General features: G+C 46.5%; 2 protein-coding genes across 2 annotated transcripts in view; both read right to left on the reverse strand.

The window, feature by feature from the left end:
• The window catches only part of LOC126525100 (techylectin-5A-like), a 278,225-nt gene that overhangs the window by 122,529 nt on the left and 140,309 nt on the right, over nucleotides 1-15,387 (reverse strand). The window lies entirely within an intron of this gene.
• The window catches only part of LOC126524989 (techylectin-5A-like), a 54,668-nt gene that overhangs the window by 8,141 nt on the left and 31,140 nt on the right, over nucleotides 1-15,387 (reverse strand). The window contains exons 4-5 of the mRNA XM_050173055.3: nucleotides 14,093-14,198; nucleotides 7,881-8,048 (exon numbers count right to left, since the gene is read on the reverse strand). Coding sequence (XP_050029012.3) covers nucleotides 7,881-8,048; nucleotides 14,093-14,198 — 274 coding nt within the window. The remainder of the gene's footprint in view (nucleotides 1-7,880; nucleotides 8,049-14,092; nucleotides 14,199-15,387) is intronic.

The raw sequence follows: 15,387 nt of genomic DNA on the forward strand, positions 1-15,387 counted from the left end.
AATCACAGCAGGCCATCACAAAACCTTCTATCTGCATGCGAAAGTAAAACTGGTGTGTCGCTAATAAAAGAGGAACCTGGCTCTTTCATATGAGACGCCTCTAACAACTCAAGTGCCGAGGCATCCCGGCTTTTTACAGGAATCTGTATCGTGTCTAGTCGAGCTCACAGTGATGTGAATTTCTGCGCTTAGGCAAATGTGCTCCATTTTTTTTTATTTTTCGGTGCCAATTCATGTTCCCATGCACGCTGATCTACGCATCGCTCAGTCTGGCTGACATAAGTATTACAGCAAAACAGCGGAAGCTCATACACGACTCCGGTAGCGCATTTCGTGTACGGCTTGGCATGTACTTTACAACAACCACGTTTCTTTCTCCCATCAGAAAGAATGCGAGGACAAAGGTGGGCGAGCCTGTGTGGCGCGCAGAATACGTCTGGCACCCCATATCTGTCTGCAGACTTCTTTCAGTTGTTGGTTACACGGTGCATATAAGATAAGACCTGCGCCCTCGCCATTCTCTGCGCTTGCTCAGCACTTCTCCTGTGTTCGTCGCTCTTGAATTTCTGGAGGAGCGACTCGACAACGGCAGTAATGAAGGCGCATGGAAACCCAGCAGTAGACAGTCGAACCAATTGAATCTTAAAGCTTGCCTGTATTGTGTGAGGGCACAGCCGTACACGAGCGGATTGAAGGTAAAGTTTAGCAATGGCTCTCTTAATAGTCTTGGAATGTGCCGACTCATACGGCAGTAGTTCCTTTGTTGTCAGAGTCGAATAAAGCCAGCAGGTGTGAACCGCCTGCAAGGGGATGTTTACATCTAAAGTTTGCAAAGACTTGAAGAAAGGTAAATCGTGAGTAAAATCCATTCTTTTCCCATGACAGCAAAGATGGCAAGACGGCTAAAAATTTGTCAACAATGGCCTGATGTGAGGCAATGTATTGTTGCTTCAAAACAATTAAAAGTCACCAACATATCTAAAAAACTTCAACCCCCCCCCCCCCCCCATCAAAATGCTGGTGCAAGGCTCAGTCACTAGTGGATAAAAACAACTTACAATACACAGGAGCAACACAGGAGCCCATACAAATGTCTTGTCTTTGTACATATAATTCATCATTAAACTTAATGAAGAAGATTTTAAGACATAACTCGGGAAGAGATTACAAAAGCGTCAACAAACACGTCTGCAGCATTTTGAAAGGCGATGGAACTGCTCTTATCCATTCAACTCCTGACAGATGAAAACAAATCATTGTGGGGCAGAGATTAAAACAAATCCTCAACGTCGTGTGTGGAAGGCTACTTTTGTGTCTCTGCGAATTTGAAGCTACTTTCTGGGAGACGCCGCTCCCTTTACTACGGCGATGGACGTGGAGTCACCTGGAATGGCTCCTGCTCCTTCTGCGTCAACAACGGCCGCTCCGAGAAAGCGGTCTAGTCGCGCGGGTGACACCGACAGCGACGTCACTGTGATCTACTCAGCGACCAGTGAGGAAACCTTGGATGACAGTGGCTTCGTGCCCGTCGCGAAGCACACATCAAAGAGAAGACTCGTCAGGACATCTCCTTCCACAACAAAGGCAACTGTGATCCCCACGCGAAAGCCATCAGACCCCACAGTTTTATTTTATGCCTGTGGTTGCTAGCGACAATCTAAACCGTATCAACCACCAAGCCGCATCTGTGTCACTCAAAGCACTTGTTCCTGGTCAGATCAAAGATGTAAGTATCAACGCGCGTAAGAACATCTTCGCTAGAGATGTGACAGACCGCAGCGCCCTAGATATTCTGAGCAACGTTAAGGTGCTGGATAGCATCAACGTACACTGCTATAAACAAGACGATAAGGACTCTACGGCGGGCGTTGTGTATGACGTCGATAATTCCATAAGCGATGCTGACCAGCATATACTCATCAAGCCGACGACAGAGGGAACGGTCATATTGCAAACCGTCGCCTGGGAAACTCGCAGTGTGTGAAGTTAACATTCAAAGAAGATAGCCTACCGTCACACGTCAAGGACGGTCACTTCCGACACACAGTACGGCATTTTGTGCCAAAGCCGCTTCAGTGCAGGAAGTGTCAAAGGATAGGGCACGTTAGTGCAGTTTGCACAAATGCCGCCGTGTGCTCACGATGCTCTGGGTTGCACAGCTCCGACGCCTGTCGTGCAGAAAACCAAAAGTGCGCCAATTGTCAAGGCTGTCACGATGCAATGTCAAAGAATTGCCCACATGTGAAAATTGAGGCGAAAGTCTTGAGGCAAATGGCCAGGGATGGTTCCTCGCACAGGGAGGCTGCCGGTAAGGTGCGGCGTCGACGTTCACGTCGCCGGAGTTCTAGGAAACCCACTGCTATTGCTACGGATGCACCGCGTCCACTGACAGTCCACAAGCTTCCACATACAACTAGCAATAGTAGCAACTACTAGCAATAGTAGCAATGAGGATCCTAAGCACAAAGTCTCCAATATCATTGCCTCATGCGAGGAGTGGCCGCCGTTGCCACGGCTAGATCCACCAGCAGAGTGACAAGATGTAGCACGCTCGCCGAATCATGCTTCACCTTCTGGCATCAACCAAGACGGCGACAAACAAGTTGTCACTATGATAAGGGCCTTTATGAACACGCTATGAGTACTACTGACCGCCATACACACTCCGGCGGCTCGAGGCGCATTTCAAATACTGGAAGCCCTGAATCCGGTACTGTCCGGTCTTGAGAAGCACTATGGCTGCTCCTCTACACTCGCTCCATAAAGAGGTCGAGGAAGCGTCTATCATCCAATGGAATGTCAGAGCCATTAAGTCCCGCATTTCGGACTTTCGTCCGTTTGTTTTTACGAACAAATTTCCAATAATCCTCATTTGTGAACCAAACATTGAGACCGCCGTCCGCCTATCAGGAAATGAAGCTTTCATGTGTGCCACCTGTAGCAACCGCAGCAAAGTCATGGCTTATATCAGATGCGATTCCACGTGTGTTTTACACCCAGTGGCACCTGCTGACGACAATCAGTACGTATGTTTGACTATAAAATGCAAGAATGTCGCACTCACACTCGTAGGTGCCTACATTTCACCTTCAAGTCGATTTAACAAGGCAAAACTAAGTGCAATTTTAACAGCGACATCTGGACCGTGGATTATTACCAACGACTTCAATGCGCATCATCCACTATGGGGAAGCTTAAAGCTGGATTGTCGAGGAATACGTGTACTATCCTTCGCATCGGACCATGAGCTCTGCTGCCTAAAAGATGACAGTCCCAATTCTCTGCAGGGATTGACATACAGCAGCTGCCTGGACTTAACTTTTGTTTCAGTATGCCTCATTTCCAGTGTGAAATGGTTTACGGACAACGAAACGCATCGTAGTGACCGCGTTCCAAGATATGTTAAAATCGACGGCATACGAAAGTCACACTCTACCAGAGTTCTTCATCCCATCGACTGCCCTAAATACACGTTGCCCATGGAGAATAATAGCCAAGAGATCCAGAACTGTGTACCTGGCTACATCGAGAAGCTAATTAACGCCGCTGCCCAAGAAGCCACAACAGCCGTTAGGCCTATTCCTAAGTTTTCTGATTTCGAAGCAGAATTGGAGCGGCTTCGAGCAATCCACCGTCGTGCGGAACGAAGGTACAGGCGCACCAAGTCCATCTACGACCTAAGGGAAGCGAGACGCATACAGAAGAAGATCCAGAGTCGGATCAGCTCCCTGCAGTATCTAAGATGGAAAACCTTCTGTGGTTCCCTTGATCCGCATATATGGAGAACGGTGCATGGTCTTCGAACATCACCGCAACAACGCCAGCCCTTCGAATGCCTGCATCTCTATCAAGGTCGCAGAGAGATCGACGTAGCGGAGAACTTCTGTTTCAAGGTTGCTGGTCTGCCGCCATCATTCGCTACGCGTAATCCCCATGATGTTCCAATCTCGCAGGATTCTCGTATGGACAATCTGTTTTCCATCGAGGAGTTGCAGGCGGCATTGGCAGCGTGCAGACGTTCCTCATCGCCTGGGCCTGAAGGGGTGACATACGCAGCTCTTGGAAGCCTCGGTCAAACAGCCCGGCTTGCTCTTCTAGACGTGTGGAAGAGCAAGCGCAGAAGCAAGACGTGAAGGAGTGGTACCTGCTGCATGGAAGTCCAGCCGCCTTGTGCCTCTACTCAAACCAGGTAAAGCACCCCCAGACGTGGCGTCTTATCGTCCCATCGCTCTAGCCAGTTATCTAGGAAAGGTGATGGAGAAGATGGTGCTAATGCGTCTAGGGTGGTATCTAGAACCCTACAAGTTATACCCTAACGCTATGGCAGGACTTCGACGCGAGTGCTCTTCTGTAGACAACGTCATATGTATTGTCTCGTCTGTACAGCACGAAAAAAGCCTAAGGAGGCTGTCAGCGGCGATATTCCTAGATTTTAAAGGCGCGTGTGACAACGTAACCTATCGAGCCATCCTGGCCGCCTTAGGCGATGTCCGCCTATTCGGCCTTGTTTTTCTATGGATAATCAGCTCCTCGAAGGACAAGTCATTCTTTGTGCAAACAGAGGATGGTGTGTCATCATAACACAACCCCTACCGTGGCGTACCACAAGGCGGAGTCTTGAGCACCACTCTATTTAACCACGTGCTCATCGACCTGGTTCATACCCTACCGCAATCCGTCCATGTGCCGACCTATGCAGACGATATATGCATTTGCCCATCAGGAGCGACGCGTCCTCAGGTGCGCGCCAGACTTCTAAAAGCGGCCACACTAACATCAGGTTATCTTCGAGCACGAGGTCTGGAGGTGTCCTCCGAGAAGTGCTCTGTGGGCGCTTTCACGCGCAAAGCAATGAAACCGTACGTTGTCAGAATTAATGGACAGCCGATTGCCTACGAGAAGACGCACCGCTTTCTAGGAGTGATAATAGATCGAGACCTCTCCTTGAGTCCTCATATCTATATCTCCTACCTAAAAAGGAAATTAGTCATGATAATTCATGAGCTCAGATTTTTTGCGGGAAAGTCACGGGGTGCGTCTGTGAGTGCGATGCTCCAACTCTATAATGCACTGTTCCTCGATCTCCTGCGCTATAGCTTACCTGTACTGGGTGGAACCGGTAAGACCAACCGCTGTGCCCTCCATTCTGCACAAGCTGAAGTTCTGCGAATTTTCCTCAGTCGTCCCAGATGTGCATCCCCGGCCGCAACAATAGCCATCGCGCATGACCACCCCATCAACACGTATCTTCAAGTCGACGCTTTAAGGATGCATATAAGGCACTTCGCCCGACTTTCATCGCATCATCTCGCCTCCCATCCTGCCGCTCGACCTCGTTCAGCGTTTGCCAGGATTATTGCCGCCAACCGTCGAACTTCACGCCTGCAGCACGACCATCTCTACCGCTGTAGTGCCTCCATCCACTCCAGGCTCTTCTTGTTATTCGCGGTATGAAAAAGAAAACGGAGATGTCATAATTCGCCCTCAAACAAACCATGCTTTCATTCCTACATGACAAGCACAAAGAATGCATCTACGTTTACACGGACGGTTCTGTCTCCTCTAAAAGTTCTGCTGGAGCAGTGGCAATTCCCGCAGATTCTGTCACCCTCAAGTTCAAGACGTCACACATTACATTATCGACAGCTGCAGAACTCGCAGCTATCCGTGCTGCTCTGGAGTTTATTGGTCACAAATCATCACATGCATGCTCCATTTTATGTGACTCGAAGGCAGCTCTCCAGTCTCTGATGTCGCCTTTCAATCGCTGACCAAATGTGCAGCTAGTCGCAGACATCCCACTACTCCAGCATCACGCAATCAACAAGGGACACAAACTCAACTTGCAGTGGATACCGGGTCACTGCGGAATTTCGGGAAATCACAGTACTGATGACGCCGCCCGATCGGCCCACGATAGTGCCCATGTTATACCAGTACCCCTATCACGAACAGATGCAGCCACAAGTCTTCGCTCCCTCGCCCGCGAGCTTACGCAGAATCTGTGGAACACCAGTGAATTAACGAACGCACGTCTCCGCAGATTGGATCCACGTCTGCAACTGCGTCTGCCACCAGGGTTACCACGAGCGGAAGCAACACTTCTGTGCCGCCTGTGGCTCGGCGTGGCATTCACGAACTCTTATTCATTCCGCATTAGAATGGCCGACAGCCCTACTTGCGACACCTGCGGCTGCGAAGAGATGCTTGAGCACCTCCTTTGTGACTGTCCCCGTTAAAAAGTGCCAAGAAAAGGGCTCGTGACCACGCTCGAAAAACTGGAGAATCGCCCCTTCACAGAGGTAAAAGCTCAAGAACACTGGTCTAGACGGGCTTCGGCACTCAAGGCCTTAAGGTCCTTGCTGAAGCTTTTAAGGACATGCGAATTGTGCCACCGTCTTTGAATGTTGTAGCGCGTAGTATAGCGTTACTGTGTGAATTTCCCTGTTTCCTTTACTTCCCCTGTTCTTTTCTTTATCCTTTTATTCCCTTCGGCCCTTTCCCCGGCACAGGGTAGCCAGCCGGTATTCACACTGACTAAACTCCCTGTCTTTCCTCCCCTTTGTCTACCCCCTCTCTCTCAACGTCCAGGAAAGCAACTACCCTATTGAATAATTCGGCCGCAGAAAGTTGTTCATTTATTCTACCATAGTTTATCAGTGTCTCATAGGAAACGTTGCGAGTGCAGTCAGTGAAATGAGTCTTATGACTGGTGGTGCCTAGGAGCCTTTCGAGCGTTTTCATACCACAGCATAACGTGGACAGCTTCCGCGGGGCACTGAAAACTATCATGTCTATCAGAAACTTTCTTGAGATTGTGCGAAAGGTTGTGCAAGTATGGCACCACTTGTACTGCTATTTTCTCCCTATTCTTTTCTTTGTTTGCTGGTTCGAAACCTTTTATTGTGCACCACTATTCATAAAACTCGTTTCACTGACTGCGCTTGCAACGTTATGTATTGAATACGGCTCACCTGCGGTAAAACATGCTAAATAGGACAAACGGGACAGCGTTTCAAAGCCAGAACACGTAAGCACTGCAGTAACGTAAATAACGGTTATGGAAGTAATTTAGTAAGACATTGTAACGTAGTTGCGCATGCATTCCTATATTTGAAAAGAAAAAATCCATAGGGAAAGGAAAAAGTAAGAGGGAAAGTTTAATAGCTGGGGCATACCATATCCGAAAGCAAGGAGGTACATATTTAGGTTCTTTCTGTCTTGCTTTGTCGGAAAATAAAATAACTTTTATTTCGCCGGAAAGATTAAGTCTAGGCTTATTTTGCTAATGTATATGTGACTGGTGCACATATGACTACTACCACGAAGGTATAAAATGGCTGGTGAACTACAAGTAAACTTCCAGTTTGCAGCCGGCGCGTGCCTATGGCATTTGTTTCTTCAAGACCTTGCTTTTTTCGCACTGTCCAGCATCAGTTCTAAGAAAATTTTAAGATTGAGTGAAAGATGAATCCCCGGCTTTTATTTGGTAAATACTCCGTTCAGCTGCCATCCGTCATTTACTTTATTTTTCTTTCTGCTTCGCATGCATCATTGGTTACACATCAATCCAATGCGGCTCAATAATATACCCCAGATGGCCAATGTATCATTGTTACCAGCTTGCTCTGATTTCCTAAAGTGCTGGTAAACATTTCATGGAGTTACGGCTCAACAGTGTTGACAAAAATAATGCTTCGATACAGCTCCCTTCATCTCATACACTTTTCGATCTCAATGCGCTGGTTCCACACAATCGTAACTAACTCTACAAAACTGTTGCTCGTAATTATGCAAAACTGTATAGGTAAAGGAATTTAAATGAAGCAGCGAGTTTCCCTACAAGCTTTCTTTCACTGAAATATATTTGTGTTTCTTACCCTTCGGGCCCAAAAATCGTCCTAGGGAAAGCTTAAAGTGATCTTTCTCCGACGCGACCTTCATTCTCTCGTAGTCCACAGAGACGCTTTCACCTGTGTGGTTTTTCAAGACAATCTTCAGCTTCATGCATTCTGCATTCGACGTCAGAGCATGTAGCGCACTGTTACCTGTTTAGGATAAAGTAAAAGGAATAGGTGTCAAAACAAGCTACAAAACAAGTTACTTTGGCTGTTGCACTTCTGGTACTATGCAAACATGAAACTATGCCAAAATTACAGAAAGAAAATTACACTTCGCAAAGCTGCTGCCACCATTGTTTGGAGAGTTCATTTGTGGTGTTGAACAACCCTGTGCAACTCGCGAATTATGTCAGGCAACGTAGCAACAAGCACCAGAATACATTCGGCAACTTCTGGTTACCTAACATGCATCCAAAGCATAGCGCACAAAAATTCTTGCAATCAGTCGCTGTCACATTGTGGTCGCTTCGTATACGAATCAATCCCGCCACATTGTTACTGAAAGAGTACTAAGGCGCCAGGACTTCAAAGAAGACGAATAGATGCGACAAAGTTCGATTCTCTTTTCATCGAACTGAACCTTAAAAACTGGTAAATTGCTAGTCTTCGCTCATCAGCTCGATAGCCGCCATGAAAATGAATTACTTCCCATCGTGCAATTGAAAAGAAAATAACACAGGAAAATATTACTTTCAGTGTATTCCTCCTCATTGCAACTGCAGTCCCGTCACGAGCAGTCGCATGGCAACCGTACGAATGTAAGGTTGCGAACCACATACGTCGTGTAGAACGAAGACGTAACGAGGCTCCATCTGTAGTCACCTTGTTTCGTCTTATTCTAGTTCGTAGAGCTTCCTCCATATTGCGACCAGATACGAGGTCACTTGAGCGCTCCCAACCAGCTTTGCCAGTGCCGCTGTCGATTTCCTCCCGTAAAACGTCATTTTACACCATCGGGCCTCACGCCAGTGGCTCACGGACGACAGCATCATCTTTTTAGTCGTATTCATGCATGGAAGAAGTATTCAAGTTATTAAATATCGAAGGCTTAAGAGTACTGATTGACGGCTAATATCTCAGCAAAGCATTCGGCTTGCAGATGACACTGTTATATGCAGCAACACTGCAGAAAAGTTACAACAAATGATGGAGGACCTAAACAGAGAGAGTGTAAGATTGGGGTTGAAGATTAATATGCAGAAGACAAAGATAATGATCAATAGCTGGGCAATTAAAAAAGAGTTCAGGATCGCCAGTCAGCCGCTACAGTCTTTGAAGAAGCAGGTTTACCTATGTCAACTAATCACAGGGAACCCTCATCATCAGATGGAAATTCACAGAATAAAAATGGGCTCAATCGCATACGGCAGACATTGTCAGCTCCTCATTGGAAGTTGACTATTATTATTCAAAATGAAGGTGTACAATCAGTGCACTTTACCGGTGCTGACATATGGGGCCGAGACTTGAAAACTGACAAAAAAACTTGAGAACAAGTTAAAGACCATGCAGAGGCCGATGGAACGAAGAATGATGGGCATAACGTTAAGAGACAGAAAGAGAGCGGTTTCGATCAGAGAGCGAACAGATATAGCCGGTAATATTATTGAAATTGAGAGAAAGAAATTGAGCTGGGCAGGTCATGTAATGCGCAGGTTAGATAACCGCTCGACCATTAGGGTTACAGAATGGGTACCAAGAGAAGAAAAGCGCAGTTAAGGACGGCAGAAGACTAGTTAGGGCGATGAAATTAGGAAATTCGCGGGCGCTAGTTCGAATCGGTTGGCGCAGGACAGGGGTAATTGGTGATCGCAGGGAGAGGTCTTACTGCAGTGGACATAAAATAGACTGATAATAATGATGATCATTATGACTATGATGAACCATGAGAACTTGCACTTTTCACCAACGCACCACCAAGTTGGTCCCTTCCTACCACATTCAAACATACGGTCTCACCGAGCCCTAAAATAGCAGCCTGGCATACATGTTCGTAGTCTGTGATTCACCACACCACAGTGACTAGGAACTTCCGCTGTCCTACGTAACGTTTGCCTAAAATTCATGATGCCAGGACACCGCAGGATAATTACCTATCTACGTGCTTTCTAGCCGTGAACCATCGTTACATTTGGTCACCCTACATCTGCTGCTAAAGCGCCGCCCAGGCGTTTAGCCGATCGCACCAGGTATATTTCCCGCTCTCGCCTCTCTGGCTCATACGTCAACCAGGAGAGCCTGTATGACAACCGGCGTCAAGACAACCGCCCGTTACGTCGTGTATGTTTGTGGGAGAAGCTGCTGTCACTGTACTTTGGTCATTACCATGTCGTCCGTCCTGTCACGTACGTCAGCTACGAGATCATTCCTGTCTCTCCGACTAGGCCATCCGCAATCACATCCACTGACGTAGTTCGTGTCAGCAGGCTCAAATCACAGCCCATCTCCCTCTGATCAGCATGTCTGGCTGCCAGTATTGCCAACTTCTGAAGATAGTTTTCGCCTACATTGGATTCTAAAGTTTCCTAGATTTCCCTAGATTTCTGCTAGCGCGGTTGCTCAGTTTTCTAATGTGAGTTCTGCACACAAGAATATCCTGTTATGTAAATAGACTTCGAAGTTTGTGTTTAACTTCATTTCTAATCTCGATTTGAAATATTTAATTTATGTTTATTTACTTAACTATAGCTGAAGGTACGTCGAAGAGAAAGTTGATAGTTGAAGAACAGTGCCTAGCATGAAGTAATTGACTGGATAGCAAACTTATGTTATTCACACCGTACAAAACAAGACTTGCAAGGAACCTTTCTGGAACTGTAGCAAAGATGGACACCCGACCTCTCTTACACTGTATAACAATAGTGTTCTGTGCCACTTCAAGACACTTGTGCAAAACATGCGAAATAAAATTTTCTTGTTTGTCATGCACTTGTCTGCTACTCGGCGCCAAGACCACCTTGTCGTACTCGGCAGTAAATTATGCACATACCAGCTTACGCAGATATTTGCCTTACTTCATTCTACGGTGTTGCAGCATGCTCTTCTTTTGCAGGTGACACACGAAATTGGCTTTAAAATGCACTGTCTTCCACAGTACAGCAGCAGCAGTGCAATATTATGCTTCAGTAACCAGCCCGGAGCATCCACACCCTGTAGTTTTCTTGGTATGATGCGTCCACTAAGCTCCACTGGGATTATAAGTCATACTTCGTATGGCAACGCAAAGGTAATTGGCGGTCACAGAAAGCAAAACACGGCTTCATGGCAGCAGTTACAGATGTCGGCACTTGTGGCGACGCAGCACTGCTTTCTTCATAGTAAAATACTTCCCTAGATTTTGACAGAATTTCCTATTTCCCTGAATAACACATAGAATGGCTAGGTCTACGAAAAATTCCTTAGAGTTGGAAGCACTGAGCTGGCCTTAAACAGCGCTTTCACAGCTGGTACTAATGCTACGTGACTAGTGAAACCAAAAGATAACAGCCTTCGCTGGGGAAAGACTGGGAGGACGATGATGTCATCCTGAATGCGAACTCTCCACAACTTGGGTGACAGATTTGCATTGCAGCGTCAGTACACCCTATACATTGTTCTCTTTACTTAACAATATGTCCACTGATCTAGCTTCACCGTCACCATCTGTTACGAACTGGCTGCCATAGCGAGGTTGCCATACCTTAGCTACAGGCTTATGCAGTATCCGCAACGCGCGAAGCCAGAGCCATTCATCGCATTTTCTCCAGAGATGCTAATCAACGCTATCAATCATTATTAGTCACTGCTTGATCATTATCTGGTCCATTCAGTCTTCACAACTATAAGGCAGTCAATCGCATGCAGTCAAGAACATGCAACATTGGTGAGCTGCAGGATTTCAATAAAAAACCGAAATTCGGCAACTAGCTTGAACAAACGCCCATGCATATATCCTGATGCGGTCGCTTGGTAGAGGTGATGCTCTCCTGTAGAATTTCCGGGCAAGTACGCGTTTTATACATTCAGTATATAATGTGAAAGTCTCTGTGGATCCCCGCGCAGAGGCGCTGCATTATCGCAGTGACGATTTTCAATTTTCCTATAGAAGTGTGGAAGGGGGTGTGTCCCAGTCCGCTTCCTCAGCTGGCTAGCAAGTACATCAAAATAAGCTTTAAAAAAAGGCGGCTATTACGTTTCTTTTCTCAGCACACACTCACGCAGGCGCAGCCAGTAACCCAGTTCCATCTGTATATCCACTGCTGCTCTTCCGAGAACACTTCGTGGTCTAATGGCTATTAAAATAGAAGTACTTCGCCGATCAACATGTGCATTGATAACTCCGTGTCGATTAGTCCTGCTACCTGGTCTCTCCCCCCTTGAGGAGGTCGCCTTGAGTATGCTGCGTGTGGGTGCTGCACCAATGCCAGCTGCAACCTCTTCTAGATCTACAGGCCATTGACAGCCTACAGCCTTTGGCGCGACCTGTCGCTTCCGCCCTCACCCAGCTGCCCTCGAAGGTCTACCACACCTATGGTGAAATTGTGCGTGACTGCGCTCATCAAAACTCCACTACCTGTTAAATGTAGGGCTGCATCCAAGCCGCCCACTTGACTCTAACCTGTGGCATTATAGTCCGCATCAAAGATGACTGTTGGACTTCACCAAACGCAACCAAATATACATGCACATATAACATTCATCCATCTCATGTTTTATGACAAAGGGGAGCCTTCAGAATTAAAAAAAAGGCAGTAGTGAGCTTATCGAGCATCGCATTACACGTGGGCCTTATTTCGGGAGGCAAGAGCTGCAGGTGAAGGTGCTGTGGTAATTGCGATTATGGTGACGTATACGTACATTTGCAAGGTAAGAGACACTTCAAGAGGGAGACGTAATCTGGGTGCTATATTGACCGTGAAGCTTAGACGAACGCTATCTTGTTATGCAGCAATTTAGGCAACAGCTTCAGCACTTGTTCGCTTCCTTGAACAAGCCAAATATTGTACCAGCTTTCTGCCCTTCATTAATGGGGACTACAAGTCTGTCTATACCTTTTCTACAAGGGTTTGTAAATCTTATCTTGAATGGCAAATTGACATCTGTGGGAAAACACCATGAGGCTACAGAGGAAATTAAACTTAATTCACGTTGTGAATTTTTTGAAGAGGTCATTTTATTAACGGCGTATATCATGTCAACAAGGTACTTGCCGCCTGTTTGTAAGCAGCGCTAGACTCACACTCAGGATCCTTCACCACAAAGGAACAATGTCTACACTTTATTTCTAAATTACGCCTTTAGCAAGGAAGTTAGTAAGTTTTAGAACAGTGTACCTTAGTGTACCTTAGCCACACCCAAGCGTTTGGAGACGCGAACTCCATTGCGGTTACTTTGCACTATTTTGTGCTCGGCTGTGCGTTATTTTGCACGACCAGCGGTTTGAGTTTGGCATAGCTTCTGCACCCTAATCTGAGGCGTTCTATTGACGTCAGCGCGCGTTCAAACTAAAGAGTTATCGCCCAGCAAGCTGTCAAGCCCTCAGCAAGCCGCAACGACGTCACTGCGCATGTTGTACCGCGCATGCATGCTGGCGTCTGCGCTGGTCCGCTGGCTCACTGAGATACAAATATTTATTGGCTGACCGCGAACGACATCCAGAGACACCTCTCCAAAGTCCACAGGCAATCTAGCAGTTCGCTGGGGCATTCTTTCCACTGGGGCAGTTCTTCTCCGCAAGTTCAAGTAAGGGCCGCCTCTATTTTTCTTTCACGCTTCATTCTGGGGAAAAGATTTTACCTTTACTGCGTCATTTCTTCTTCCTGCAACACAATTTCTCAAGTGGAATTAAAGACAATGCCGCAAAGTTGACGTGTCAATCAAGTGCGTTATTGAAGAACATGATCCATCAATGCAGACGGCTTTCATTGCGGCTATGCTCTGTCGTTCCACTGAAGAGCAACTCCGTTGTAAATCCTACATTATAAGTTTCCACAAGGCAAACAAAAATGTTTCATTGTATCTCTTCTATTTGCAGGCCTTTTGTTTTCCTAAACTTACCTATGAGTGCATATCACCATTGATTCGCTAAAGTTGTGCAGAAAAAGTGAGGGAAGGAAAGAAGGGAACACGTAAATCTTAAGTGAGTGTTTAGGTCAAACGACTTGTGTTTGCAACCGCGCCCCAAGCATGAGCTCCGTGTCGACGCAGCTTACCGAACCAGAACTCTTTGGCCGGATCGCCAAAGCCGGTGGCATACTCTTTCCAGTTACGGTAGAAGTAGTAGACCCTGTTTCCGAACTGACCTCGTCTCTGAATGACCTGCACGAAGCACACGCAGAACAAAAAAGCATGTAGTAATATAGTGATCCCTGTGGCTGACAATTTATGACAGGTGTCTACAAAAACTTGTGAAATAGTGAAAGTAAGCTGGTTAAATTTCATCGCCTTGAAATTCACCAATATAAATAACCTAACGTGGGCACGTGAGGTGCGCAAAGCCATTGATCCGCGGTTACCACCTACCGCCGTACCACACCAAATTTTCTTCAACTGCAGAGCTGTCATCCAGACCTGATAATTTATTAATCCAAAAACGAAATTGTTGCTACCTCCCGGGTTTCTCCTGAACTGATTTGTATTGTAGCGTACTTTGGTATCGCTCCTAAGGTACTTGTGTTGATCAGCTGAAGTCGTAAGACGTGGCAGCTAAAATTTTCTTCTTTACATGCGTAAGCACTTCTATGCCTAGCCATCCAGGAAACCCGTTGGCCTCTGTCACGTAAGATAAACCGCTGCAAATAAATGAACAGCAGAATAAATGCGAAAGAAGAAACGTTGTCGGGGGTGAGTTTAGAACCTACGACCCCAAACTCAGGCGCCGAGTTTCTTATCCAACCCGCCGTGGTTGCTCAGTGGATATGGTGTTGGGCTGCTGGGCACGAGGTCGCGGGATCGAATCCCGGCCACGGCGGCCGCATTTCGATGGGGGCGAAATGCGAAAACACCCGTGTACTTAGATTTAGGTGCACGTTAAAGATCCCCGGGTGGTCGAAATTTCCGGAGTCCTCCACTACGGCGTGCCTCATAATCAGAAAGTGGTTTTGGCACGTTAAGCCCCATAATTTAATTTTTAATTTTTCTTATCCACTGGGTTTAACGCCCGCTTTTTTTTATTTTATTTTTTTTTTTCATTTCCGGCTTGGCCATTTAAGCCGAAATAGGTGATTGTGATCACAAAACACATTCGCTTTATGTGTTGAATCGAACATTGACATCACATCTTCGTCGCAGTCAATCGTCTTATACACAACGCGTACGTTCATAACAACTTCCACAATGTATTCATGTGCTGGTCTGCCATTAACATCACAGTGTCTGTATGCCTAAAGACTACGTTCGACTGTATGCAGCTGGAGTAATGAGATAACTTCCATCTTTACAGAATCCTTTTCGGGTGGTATAAAACGAATACCACGTGCATTGAAGGATACGCCTTTAAGTTTCCTGT

The sequence above is a fragment of the Dermacentor andersoni genome, chromosome 3 (genome assembly GCF_023375885.2).
Source record: "Dermacentor andersoni chromosome 3, qqDerAnde1_hic_scaffold, whole genome shotgun sequence".
Lineage (NCBI taxonomy): Eukaryota > Metazoa > Arthropoda > Arachnida > Ixodida > Ixodidae > Dermacentor > Dermacentor andersoni.